Genomic DNA, 14799 nt, shown 5'->3' with positions numbered 1-14799 from the left:
GATAATGGGAATTTATTGTTAGGCGATGATAGGTATCAATATACAATTATTAAAAAAAAATAATAACGGTTATATGTTCGTTCGTGCGTTGATAAAGAAAAGCGCGGTAATCATCTAAAAAACAGTAATAGTAATAGGTAACCTAACCTGCTAACGCTGGATCAAATAACTATATTTTCACTAGCAATAGTATTTCATAATTGTGTTTGTTTAAATCTTATTGACTAGAATAGTGTACTCGGACCGCATTAAACCGTATTAATAAATATTCTTTCATAAACTATTTTAGTTGTTCATTCGACCTTAGGTGTTTTCTATACCGTATCCTATATATATATTATTGTTATATGACAGCATAAATGATGAAGGATGATGTAGGTATGCGCCGCTCGTCAACGACGAAATGGCTGTTAGCATATTATAATAAATTAATCATTTTTAATCATACGCAGGAGTAATTTGACAAATGCTTCATAGTAAACTTAAATTACCACATGTGTGGTTATCGGTCGTTTGTTTTTCATTTTGAGCATTAGTGCATACAACTATTTCATTACACGATTTTAAATTGAAAGGTGTGCTCGGTCTTCTTAACGTATAGTTTACTCGGATAGTCGGATATTATATAACACAAATATCATATTATAATACTAAAGTTACTAATATAGGTGGTTATTCAATAAATTAATAGACAGATAAAATAGATAGTAAAATTAGTAATTCATAAATTTAAAATAAGCAATCACATATGTACCGCGATAAAAAGAATAACTTATTAATATTCAAAAAATAATAAAAGCTTTTAACGCACATACAAATGATTAAAATTAAACAGATATACCCACTATGCAATTAAATTTTATTTTCGAATCATTAATCAACATAATTGATGAATAAAAAATAAAAATACATAAAAAAACTACTATTACTTTAGTAACGATAATTACTAGTTTTTAGTTTTTAAAAGATTCCACACCTCCATATATTCAATATTTTCAACACAATATTTTTTTCATTTAATTATTTTTCATAATATAATCTACAATCTGTTACAATGTAGAACAATAAGTGAAAAATATGAATGACATTATGGCTTTGAAAAAACGGATTAACGAAGCCTTCCAGTTAAGACACTTTGTCAGTTGTCTACACAAAAATAGAATTAAAAAGGTGATAGAAAAATAAATTCTCATATACATCATAATCTATATAAATACTATGCAATATTTAATTTAATTCGTTAATTATATTATAATTATTTTAAAAATATTTTTTTAAATCCAACACTTTCTTTGCTGGATAATAAGTATTTTACTAGTATATTTCACTTTAACATGTTTTAGTTTTGTCACTGTTTTATTTTATATACTTGCATTAACACATAATTCATGCAAGACATTTTAAACATAAATGTTTTTACATTTTACCATAGAACTATACTGTCTATTTATAATTCTTACAATCTTACTCCATAGTGGCATAGTAAAATAGTTTATATCTTACGTTGTCATGTCGATGCGAGAGATACGTCAAATTACCGAAAATCCCGCATGGTTACCCATACGTCACTCGGTAATGTTTGCCATGATATTTTAACTTTGACAATGCTTCACTTAAAAACCTGCCATGTCACGTTGCCCTACTTTTTATTATATTTAATGATTAAACTAAAAAAAATGAACCGCGACAAATGTAGCATCATTATACATCACGTATGTCGAATTGTCAAAACTACTAGACTAATCCTAATGAACAATGACTTAGTATACGTATTTTTTTATCCAAACTAAATTATCAATTCACGTGGTTAAATTCCAATGTGTATTTAAGCCTAAAAAACGTTTCACTCACTTCGAACATACATACATTGTTGGTGAAATATCGGACATTTTCTATAAGGGATTAATGCTTTAGGAATGTTTAAGCCCTTTTTATTCCTTAGTCATCCGTTCTTAACGTCAATATAATCATTAATCACTAACAGTGTGCACTAATGTAAAACGTATTTCAGTTAGTATTTAATGCGTCTGAATATGTTTTTAAATATGTATACCAGCAATTTATTTTTAAAAATTGTGTTGTAAAAAATACAACGTGGTATCTTTCAATCTTGCATTCATGTTCCTTGACACAATTTATGTGAAATGTGCTTATTGTTGTTGACTTGACATCCATGCGCGTATACTCGGAAGTATAAATTTTAATTTTTTTTTCTCGTACTCACTTCTAATTAACTCTACATTATGTACGAACAGATTTTTATTTTTTTTTTTTATTACGAGACATTTCTTTATAGCTAGGAACGAATTATGTAACGCATTCATGTTATTATATTTTGTTTCTGCGTGTAGACTATAGAAACTTTAGTATCTTCTAAAATAATGTGGTATTCTATTTATATCAATTTTTTACAAACATCAATTCAAGATTTTTTCTAAGCCTTTTCATAAAGGGTACGGCGTCTTATGCGATTTGCTGTGTTTTGGCATACTATTGTTGTTCTCGTTAAAAACCATTATGGCGCCAATGAATGCCGCCACCTGAATAAAACGCCGAGTTTTGTATATATTTTTAAAATATAAACAATGTAGCTATTGTCTACAGGTGATTTGTTTTGCCTTTTTTATAGCGTACCTAGAATGTAGCTTCTAGAAAAAAAAAACACATACCTTAAAAATAGTTTCGACTCAAAATATATTAAGGTTCCTATTCGTATATATTAAAAAGTAAAAACTGGTTATTCAATTTTGAATATTTAATCATATAATAAATTCATAATAACAATATAGGTAGGTACCCACTTATATAATTATGAATAAAACAGTTTATCTTATGAATTAGTTCTATGTACATTTTAAATAGACAAAAATAATAGTTTTGAGTAGGCAGTTTATTACACGCCATTGTAATATACTGATTTTGTAATTACATATGAGAATATTATAAAGTATGATGTATGATTATTCAATATAAAACACGGAAAATTGTTCAAATTAGATAAATGTTTATTTTTTAATTTATTGTTCTGTTTTTAATCATAAATATGTTTGAACGCCTCTTTTTAAAAATGATATACTATTTGATTATTCTGATTTATGACTTATTTAAATTTTTTTATGAAATGGATGGCATTAAATTGTTTCAGAAAACCGTCAATTTATTGTATACATATTTTGTTTAAACACGAATACTGAGAATGTTTGTTATATTTAAAATCCTTCTCACTTGAATTAATCTGAAAAGTTTTTGATAATATAAGCTCATAAAGCATTGTTTCAAATATGTGTAATTTTCAACATAATATGTGTATTCACAAGTTATAATATAGATAAAGAATTAAATAGGGAGTTAATACTATTTACTATTAACTATTAATGCAGACAAATGTCTTGTATCATACCTATATGTAATGATAACGTTTTTAGACGAGGATTATAAAAATTAAGTCCTTTATATTAATTTATTGAGATTGGAGTATTGTAATAAACCAACCAAAACATTTTATTAAAATTGAATAGTATTAGTTTATTCACACATTATATAATATAAAATTACGAAATATATAGCATAAAGTAAAGTGAATGTATTGTGCACAAATATTTAGAACGAAAGAATGATTAATAGGTAGTTGATTATATTTGGAATCTGAATAATTTAACTAAATCAATTAAATTGTTAAAAAATGGAGTCACTCGTCCAAAAAAAGCTGTTGTATATACCACTCCAAAACGTAACTTTTTTAAAGTGTAGTTTGAATATACGTTGCAAATATAATCATATTATATAAAACATTGAAAATGTATATGAACAAAAAATATGTTAAGGTTTTAGTTTTGGAATGCGCAATCACTTTTGTGATCGTTCTTTTCATTTACACAATTAATTTCGATAACACAAGAGTATAATAATGAATATACAAATAAATTTAGCAATAATATAAATATTAGGAAAATAAGTCATGGAACATTGGTCGTATTATATTTTTTGTTATGTTTGAGATATTAGCTCAAAAACCAATTATTGTTGTATTCAGAGATATAATATAATTACCTATTATTATACCGCCCTAAAACCGTGTCCAATATAATGTGCGTGTGTGCGTTTATATCGTATATACGTAATAATAATTACATCACGCGCATTGACAAACGTGAGGTCCCCTAGTTCCCGAAACTTTTTAATGGGTCGGGACAAAAGTGCAATAGTTTTTGAAACTAGACACACGTGCGGTGGCCCCGCAAGGAGAATAAAGACTTTTCGAAAACGGCCCTATCAGCTCCCTCGCCGCCCGCCACCGACCAATTCAAAATTACTCTCTACCATTACTTATATACATATATATATATTACCTATATTTATTTCATTATCAGTCGTACATCACGAGCGGACTGCTTTCATTCGCTTGATGAAAAAAGGTAAACTTTGTCAGACGAGACTTATTGCGTTTTCGGTCGGTTGGCGGGAGGACACTTTGGAGTTTGGACCCCAGTCGACCAATCGAATTTGACGAGTACGAATCGAGTTGTAATTAAAAAAAATTCTATTTTTTTATTGTTCAGTGCACGACATGTACTCTCTCCAGCCGCACTGGGATTATACGCACACGTATTGTTATTATCCTTATCATCGTCATCATCATCATCATCATCATCATCATCATCGTCGTCGTGATTACCTATATAATATGCAAGAGAATAGACGGTTGTTTTTTTTTTGTTCTCAATTGTTTTTCATTTTCAAGACACGAACCGCAAACGGGGTTATTATACAATAATATATTGTACTGTATGCACATGCGCGTATATGTAAGATATTATACATTATATTATACATTTCGTTTTGTCGGCGTAGGGTACCCCCCGAACACCACCAAAATATATATTCAATAAAAGCCGAGTCTTTTGTTTTCACGCACGCACGCGGCCCCAGTTTACTGACACAATATATATTGTACGCATGTAATAGAATGTCTATGTATATGTTACAATGCACAGTGCATTATCATATAATACAGTAGGTACCTATATAATAATCATACTCTACGCACACCCAAACCCAGATGCGATTCGTCGCGTGTATAATTACATTGATGGTCCCGAGTGTGCTCGCAATAATAATAATAATAATCATTATTATTATGGCGCACGCACGCGCACGCGAGTGTATAATATGGGTTGTTCGTTATTGTTTTACGTCAAAAATGAAAAATAAAAAATAACCCAGGTACGTGTTTAAGTGTTATAATGAAAAACAGCTGTTTTCGGAATAATAAGAGTATATATGTATAATAATTATTGCACGGGGCGTGAACCCCCCTCCCGCGTCGTCGTGGACCGCGTGACGGACTCGACTTGCGTTTCCGACATGCAGATAACATGATATTATTATACGTATGATGTATAGTACAATTAATGTACCTACACAGTGTTTTTGTTGATGAAAATAAAGAAAACCTTCTCTCCGTGTAGTAGACTGCAGCGGAATGCGCGCCGTTTAGACCGTGGAAACCGTTCGTTTTTTCGACGACGCCCGCAGTGTACACTGTACACTGTATAATAGTACATACCTGCGTGGTAAGTATATACCCGTGTACCGTGTATACCGCGGTAATAATCGAATTACGCAATAGTGTTTTGGCAATGCGAAATCGTCTGCTGCGAAAACGAGCCGGAATTTTCGGTAAGTACGCCCGTACTGCGGAAATCGTTACGGACGTCCGAATGCTCGAGTTGACTGTTCTCTGTAACAAACAGAATATCGAAGGCGGTACCCGTTTTACTTTAATTCGATTATTGTTTCAAAACGGTTTTATACAAACAATCGAACTGCTTTCTAACGCCCGATGTGGAGCGTAATACCTAGACATGATAATATTTTGTACCTACTCATATTTTACCGTACTTAAACCAGACGTAGTCGCGATGAAAAATAATTTACGCTTGCCGAGGTAAATTAAAACCATTTTTTTTTTTAAAGGTATCATCCGATTGTTTTTGCACTGAACGTTGCTTCCGTTATCCTGCTCGTGATGTATGACATCCAAGACTATAATTATCCCGTAAGGCACACGACGATACAGTTTTACATTATTCTGCGCATTAATTTATGAGTATATTTCACCTTTTAGCTAACGCACCAAACATTTATTATTTTTTGAGATTTTTGATACGTAATTAGATCTTTTTTCTCGTAACCATTTTACCAAAATGTCCAAAGTTCTAAATTATATAATAATTACTATACAATCATATTATTATGTTATCACTTATCACTCATCCAGATAAATTCGAGGGATAATGATAGAGATGTTTACGGTAAGCTGAGGCAATACCTTCAGCTCACTGTAAAGTCTAATTTTGGTCCAAACATTTTCCTGTTCTGTTTCTGATTAGAAAAGCATATATTGGCTTAGAATATGTCAGAAAAAACTAAAAAGGTATCAACTAATTCAACAAATGTCATGACAATATACAATGCGTTATGAAAATATATAATTTTAATGACATTATTAGGTATTGTATTCGAAATAAAAAATTGGAAGTTATTACCTGCAATAGTAATGCACCTTTTACAGTTTTAATCTATTTTATTTTATATTATTTTAGATAGATAGGCTTGGATTAATACACTTGGACTTCGAAATCCAAACAGTCTCAAATATGAATATTTATATGTATTTCACTCCTGCTTTACAAATCATTCAAACCCACTGACCTTTGCCCTGGTCTATGGACTCGAAAATATCAATGGCAATCATCCGAGAAGGGTAAAAAGAAACTGGTGTAAAAACTTATCAACATTTAAAATTTGTTTAAAAAAATATGCATACATCACGTTAAAAGTATTAGGTACTGTTGGGTAATCCCCTTAATCTATTATTTCATATCTAAATAACTATAATCACATATGCTTATTTTAATTACATTTTATAGATTGTACATTTCTAATTCATATATATAGAAACAAAACAAAGTACTTTATAAATATATAATAATTAACTTTTTGTCCTTTTCTACTTTTTTTCCCTGGATTTGCAGTCTACCTTCCTGACTTGTTGTGTAGTTGTTTCTCAACGTTACAATGAAACTGTATCTTAATTGATTAATCGATTTTTCCAATAGTTTTACAGAGTGTTAAATAGATTACAAAGTCAACAAATTCTTCCTCTAGTACACTGCAGTGTGTTTTATTACAATAGCTACAAAGTGTGTACCTGGAAGTATCCAATCAGTGTGATTTAAATATTATTTTGTGCCTGTTTATATAAATTTAAGTATAAAAAAAAATTCTGTAGAAAAACTACTAAAGGTTGACCCTTGTCGCTCAGTGATTTAATAACCAAAAATCTTATTTTTATCTTCAAAAACTATAAATCTCGTTTAAATAATGAGTATCATAATTTCAGTAGATACACACTGTTTTCTGTATTCACAATAATTATAAATTCATAATAAATAATAATATTAAATTAGTAATTAAATCAAATCTCTTGTGGTTTTTGTAACTTTATGGCTGAATCAAATATGCAGTATTTAACTTCCATATAATTGTCAATAAATTTACAACTAGTTAAATTTAAATATTGTGGGAGTATAATTTGCTTATGTGCATGTGAAAATAAAACGCTGAGAACTTTTTGAAAATAACATTTATGTTACTCTCAGTGTATTATTTATTTATTTCAAGCAACTAAATTATTTTCCTGTGTATTTGCACACATGTTATTTTTTGAATTTCTTATTTGGTTTCGATATATTTAGAGAATCTATAACATAACTAATTAATAATTATGTATGGTATAATTTCACGTCACGTCATTCTTTTATGTAATAAAAAAAAAAGTAATAAATGGAGATAAATTATCTTTTTAGCTGATTTTCATTAATCATCATTAAGACTTACAACTTAATTATACATCGTAATCAATAATTCAACAATCAACACAATTTAAAACGTACTTACCTATGTGTTTGTTTTTAAATTGATCATTATATAGGTATTATACTCAAACAATACAATTAACGAACACGAATTAATATCTTAAGTTCTTTGATAAAATTCATGATGCCATTTCTCGGGAATGACACTATGGACTTATATAGATTTAATAGCCAGTAAGTAGCTTAAATTATTTTTGACATAATCTTTCTAGAACTTCAAGTACGTTCTTGAGATGTATTTCGATAGGTATAATATTATAAAATTCTACTTGAAGTTAATTGACGACTATATTTAAAAACACTTGTGAGATAAAAATGTTTACTATTTTTGAAAATAACCATAGTCATTTCGTTATTTATATAGCTATATATTATATATATATTAGGTACATAATTTAATGATAATAAATATTATTTTAATAATGTATGTATACTTATTATGATTATATACACTATGCACGTATACGCCGATTATATGAATTATGTATTTATGTATAATGTATATGCTATGTATATGCTGCATAATATTTATAATTACCGAGTACTGTCATTTTATTTAATGAAAGATAAAGTTTAAGACACAATTAATGTTCAGAATAAAATTCAAGCACAAATCAACCTTATAATATGAAGTCTTAAAATCGTGAGTAAACAATATGCACCGTATAAGTAAATTAAATGAATTAAACACGAGTATTTTTTTAAAGGATAATTGATCCTGTATTTTTTTGTAAATTGCGTTTCTAACGAATCAAATGAATCGTTCTTACACGACAGTTTTCTTTTTAATATAAAATAATATATATAATTTATATAGATAAAAGCTCCTATCAAGATCCAATAAAATAATGTCTCCGACGAACAAATCACGTGCTCGAGTTTCGAAAATGTTCGTTCGAAGTGTAATATATATCTCCGCAAAACTTTGAACGAAAGTTCACTCCGTGGGTTTTTTTTTATCCCTTTTTATTTTTACGTTCAATTTGTAGATTATATCGATTCATTAAGATTAATGTCCACACGCACGCGCGCACGTACACGTACACGTGCAAAATCAATCACATAGTAATGCTTTTATTTTATTTTTATTTTTGCAAATAATATATAAGAAGAAAAACTGTATGTATAGCTGATGGTGTGTATATACTTGTATATGCGTACCACGAGATATGGGCGACGGATCTGCCGTTTCCGAGACCGGCGATAATTGGACACGTTTTTCTCTCTGGCATTCGCGCAATCTCTTTTTCATTCTGCCAATATTACTGCCGTAGACTGACTTACACCACACGCACGCACACACGCACACATGCTTTACACTATGAGGGTACAAACGTTCTACCGAACTAACCTCATTAGTGGCGTTGTGGTCGGGGATGATGGAGCGTCGGGGATACGCGGAAATGTATAGTGCTAGGAAGTTTGTAAGACTTGCTCCGCGGGGGACACCGTCGTCGTCGTCGTGGTCTTCTTTATAATTCAATTTGCACACACACACGCCGACATGTGTATGACATCAAACGGTGAACGGTGATCGAAAAATGAAAAGATCACACTTTTTAAGGGAGGGGAATAATTTGATCTCGAAACGATTCTCACTAAAATGATTCTGCCGTTGGCACTATTTCATAATAACGGCACACTGTAAGTTCCGAGTCTCGAGTACCTATACATTTATTTAATATATAAATATATAATTTTCTTTCAACGGCGCTTCAGTTGATATAAGTCCTCAAATCTCGTGCATATAATAATATAAGTGTATTAATAATTGTTGTTTAACTCTTTTATGCCTTTCGATTTATTTCCATGTATAATATACCAAGACACTCGTATATAATTTGTTTGCTCATCAAGTAGATGAACTTGAAAACTGCCTACAGTCGTTATTGCAGTTTATTAAAAATAAATGAATATTATAAAAACAAAAAAAAAAAAACAACACAATTTACAATCGAGAGACCTTATCTGGTTAATTAACTCAAACAAGCGTTCTTTAAATTTCGTTAAAAATATAATGATAGCGCAATGCGTGGGCCTCATGAATTAATCATAATTAAAAATATAATATATCATATCCTAAAACTGCCAATTTATTTGGTAATGCATATATTTTTAAGAAGTGTTAATGATTCATTTTTTTAATGTTGTTTTTTTTTAAATTATTAATGCGTATATTTCGTTCAAAATGCATGTTATAAAAATATTATGTACTATATTTTAGTGAAGTTGAACAAAAACTAATAATCAACAATTTGGTTAATTACAATTTTTTTTTTTACAACTTTACAATGATCATCTTCAAAATTATTTTGAAATAAAACCAGCTGTGCAGTAAATTGCTTACGGCTGACTGTTTAAAACAATGGTAATTTGTAAAAACCTGAAATTACTTATATAGGTATTATAATTACTAATCACTGTTTGGAAATAACCAACACTTTTGATTATTGTTTCCATAACTATAAGAACAATGGTAACCTAATTTTAAAGCATAATTTATAAAAATATATTATCTAAATTCTAAAAATAACATGATACTTGGATATTTAAATATTCCTACTTATGATAATTTCAATTAGCGTGTTCATAAAATAAATTGCATCAAAAATAATTTGTAGTATCGTACTAGGTAGCAAAATAAAATCGTTTTGAAATATAAATATGTTCTACAAATTCGTCCCACTCTTTTAAACTCTACCTTTTTACTTTATAAAATAATGCAATACTCATATTATTTTTATTAATAATTTAATTAATTGCATCATATCAGAAACAATATTTCATTCGTTTGTAATGCAATTTATTATACTTATTGTATTTCTTTAGAAACTATTAAATTGTTTTTTTTTATCAGTTCTGGATTATTTGCCTTTTAAAGTTAATACCATAATAATAATATAAGCATTTTATGTAAGTATAATGTCCATGAACCTATTTAGTGTACGTATGCTGGTATCACGTACAGGCAATCAAAATTTAGTTAGTTATTGTATAAAAGCCATTGTTTTTACTAATGACGGTAACGAACAATAACTGATTCAATGTCTAAATGTCAAGATAAATATAAAAATTAAATTCTCGAAGAAAAATAGAAACCTTACTCAATAATATTACGTAGGTATTAAAATGTATAGTATTGTTTAATGTTTTTAATATAGAGTAAGGTACTATATTAAAATACAATTATTCGCATGCAACTGTATTTTTAGTAAAATTAAATCTGTTAGGTAGGTTTATACGGTACAAGCAAATATTATATGGAAACGACTAACGACACACTTATTATCAACCTAGGCTCTAGAAAATTTACAATTTTCACATATTACGACGTCGTTGTATTTTACATAACGTGTATATTAAGCACTCATAATATAAAATATCAATACTACATTCCCATTATTCTTTATATCTTATAATATATGTCTATATTTTACAATCGCTAGTTAATCGTATGTTGAGAATTGTACAACTTTCTTAATTTATATTCATGTTGTGACGTATAAATTATAAAACGAATAAGAGTTAATAGTTTACGAAATAAATTCATTTAATATTTTCTAAGCAAAAGGTAATGTAGGTAGAAAATCAATTTTGTAAAAGCATGGATATTTGTTGACAACAGAGTCGTGTTGATTTAGAACTTGGCATTTTTTTAATAAATATGTATATTATAGTAATGCTTAATTAATGAGTAAAAAACTTGGAACATATCGTGTTATTTAAATTAAAGCCCAAGGCTTTTTGGCTTAATGAAAAAGTATGTCGAAAGTTAACATTGAATACATATTTTTATTTTTATTATTAAATACCGTGATTTATAAAATTAAATATTTAATCTTATTTTTTATTTATAAATTCCTATGTTATTTTATGTTGTTTTTTTTTTTAAAAAACTTTTTCTTTTACCATCGCTTATTATTTAAATCAGAATAAAAATAAATCTAAATGTGTATTTAAATTTAATTATATTTTGGTTTTTGATTATATTTTTCTTTCACAACAAGTAGGTAGGAAGTTACATTTATTATTCGCGTATTATCGTTGTTTAATGATGAAAATGCTGAATGCAAATATTGATTTGCATCAATATACAAAACTACATATAAAACCACTTACTAAAATATAATTTATTACATTCTTTGATTTATACTGTTCATTTAACCAACATTTTTTTTATTTTTTAGACTATAATAATAATGATAGTATTTTTATTATCAGGTTATTGTTGAATCTATAATTTTTTTAACATTTGCAAAATGTTAATTGTTACATCTTTAAAGTGATTTATTTGTGTATTTCTTTATTTATTGGTGTGTTTAATGTTTGTATATTATACACTACGGTTTGGTACTGAAACATATTTAATTTATTTTTAAAATACTTGCATGGGTTAATGTCTGTGTGAAAATACAAACATTTTGTTGTCTCAAAATCAAAGATATAATTACAGAAACATACTCTGGTTGTTCGTACTTGTTTTTAACTTTCCATATACAATCCGTAATCCGTATCCTTGCAAACTTTTTGTTGCAACGTATCGTCTGCTTTTTCGTATAAATCTGATTTATGTGACGAGGGTAGAAGAACTCTGAATATTCGATTCGTTAAAACCAAGTGCTTAAATAAGTATTATCAAAAAAAAAAATTATAAAATGAAAAAATAATGTTGAGTTCACCAGTCGAATTTCGGTTATGAATTCGATATGAATTTTATTAGGAACTGCGACGTAAGCCAGCTGTGAAGTCACACAATTGTTAACTATTTTATATTTTTATCTGAGTTCCAATATTAATATCATTGTATTGGAAACCCTAGCTCGAAGAACGTGACCTCGAGCTCGTCTAAGAACTCTGCTATGACAGTAGTTTTTGGCACAGCGGTCTCTTTGTGCCAGTACATATAAGTTAGATGTATAGCTTTGACGGTACTACTGCCCTACGAACACAAATCGTTGCAATTTGCAAGTTCAAACGAGTTATAGCGTGACGTTCGCTTTATGGCCGTTGTGTTAAATATTGAATAATACTTTTAAGCGAGATGTAACGATATTAAAAGAATGAGGCTTCGGGGAGGGAAAATACATCGAAAACGCATTATTTGCCCACTTGCTTTTCGCGTATACCTAACCCATGTAGAGAAATGGACGTCCTCGAGATATGGAAATACGGGTTCGGGACGGACACCTAAAAAAATATTTCGCCGATTAGTCGGGTGTGCTGCATCGATTTCCGGTCTTGAATATATGCGTTCGGTGTATGAAAAGTAAATAATCCACCCAGGTTTGAAGGTCACAGCGGAGCTGTGAAAGTCATCTGAAAGTAATTGAGTGCAGACTCAATTTCCCGATATCTTATACATATTAAAAAAAGTGTTTGCACAGACTTTTTATAGGTAAAAAAAAAATCATAAACGTTTTTCAAAACCAATTTACTCGTTTACTTTATCAAATGTCATTGGTTTGAAGAGAAAAAATTCTAAGGGATTTCAAGCCGCCTTCTGCAGCATATTTATTTACATAATTTTCACTTCCTTTATTATTTTTTTAGGAGCGACTTGTTACGATTTTGGAGAGTTTAATAATTATTTCCCTAGCTTTTATAGTCGTTAATAATCGAATATACATACGAAACTAATACATGCGAATTAAAATTATTTGAATTAACTTGTTTCAGGTGAATAAAAGCAAAAGAAGTGCCTACTATACCTACTAAAACGGTAAAAAAAAAAATATGGCATCTTCGTCATCGTCGCGGCTGATAGCACAAACGTCAGAGGAAAAAGTGGCCAAATTCGAGAGGTTCATCAACGACGTGCTCAAGGAGAGCCTAAGGCAGATCTCGGCGGAACTGGATAGGGTCAATGAGCAGATTTCGGAACTGGAAGACGTGCGGAACACCGTGGAGACGATGACCATGCTGGCCAGTGAACTTCCAGCCGGCAAGCAATTGAAGACCCGTGTCAAGGTGGGATGCGACTTCTTCATGCAGGCCAAACCGGATCTCCGGACGTTCTTGGTATGCGTGGGGCTGGACTATTATGTTGAGTACACCAAGGACGAGACACTGGCTCATGTCCAGTTCCGGTCCAAATTGCTCAGGCAGCGGGCGGACGAGCTTCGTGACCAGGGGGCCCAGGTCAGGGCTCAAATCACCCTGGCCCTGCACTGCATACAGGCGGAATTGCAGGGCTTATAGTGACGATCGGGCTACTATCGTTAAAGACTGCACTTGCATTGCACATGCACATGCATCCTCGGCGAATCCACAAACAAACGACCGCGGCAGGTTGAGCATGCATATACGTTAAAGAAGCCATACTATAATTGTCGCTTCGCTATATTTTTCAACTATCATTCTAATAAAATATTTTACACAAATATTGAAGAAAACTTTTTTTTTTAATATAATATATATTTTTGAATTGTGTTTTTTTTTTTAAAGTTTTTTTATACTCGCCAGATATCCGTTTTTACCATGTAACAGGTGCAAAACAATCAAAAAATTGAATTCACGTGTCAGTGTGTCACTTTCCGAGTTCTATAAGGCCGGTGGTCATTCACGTTTATTATTTTTTTAACAGTTAATTTTCTGAAGTATTGATATTTATAAAAAAAATAATATAATATTTGCTTTAAACAATTTACTAAAACCCACAGGTTCTTATAAAATAATTTATAGCAAAAAAATATGTAAAAATAAAATCATGTGAAAACATAGTTAGGTACTTAAGATTCAACTTATAGTTACACGATGATTGCAGCGGGCACCATGTATATTGTACATGTAGAAACGACAAATGTAAAAAAAAACAATTTGAATCATCCACGATTGCAGTATATAGGTACCAATGATATAA

The 14799-nt window shown here is 29.8% G+C and overlaps 1 protein-coding gene across 3 annotated transcripts in view; it reads left to right on the top strand.

Moving 5' to 3' along the window:
• Window positions 1-14322, top strand: part of LOC111029315 (protein UXT homolog) — a 67141-nt gene extending 52819 nt beyond the window's left edge. For 2 of the 3 annotated variants that reach the window (XM_022308283.1, XM_022308281.1), the window contains one exon: window positions 13617-14322. In XM_022308283.1, coding sequence (XP_022163975.1) covers window positions 13674-14138 — 465 coding nt within the window. In that variant the 5' untranslated portion in view covers window positions 13617-13673 and the 3' untranslated portion in view covers window positions 14139-14322. Of the gene's footprint in view, window positions 1-8506; window positions 8584-13616 lie in introns of those variants that run through there. The other variant, XM_022308282.1, reaches the window with a different exon arrangement.
• Window positions 14323-14799: the final 477 nt, after the last annotated feature.

This window comes from Myzus persicae, unplaced genomic scaffold, assembly GCF_001856785.1.
Source record: "Myzus persicae strain clone G006 unplaced genomic scaffold, MPER_G0061.0, whole genome shotgun sequence".
Lineage (NCBI taxonomy): Eukaryota > Metazoa > Arthropoda > Insecta > Hemiptera > Aphididae > Myzus > Myzus persicae.
This window is presented reverse-complemented; position numbering and strand designations above follow the sequence as displayed.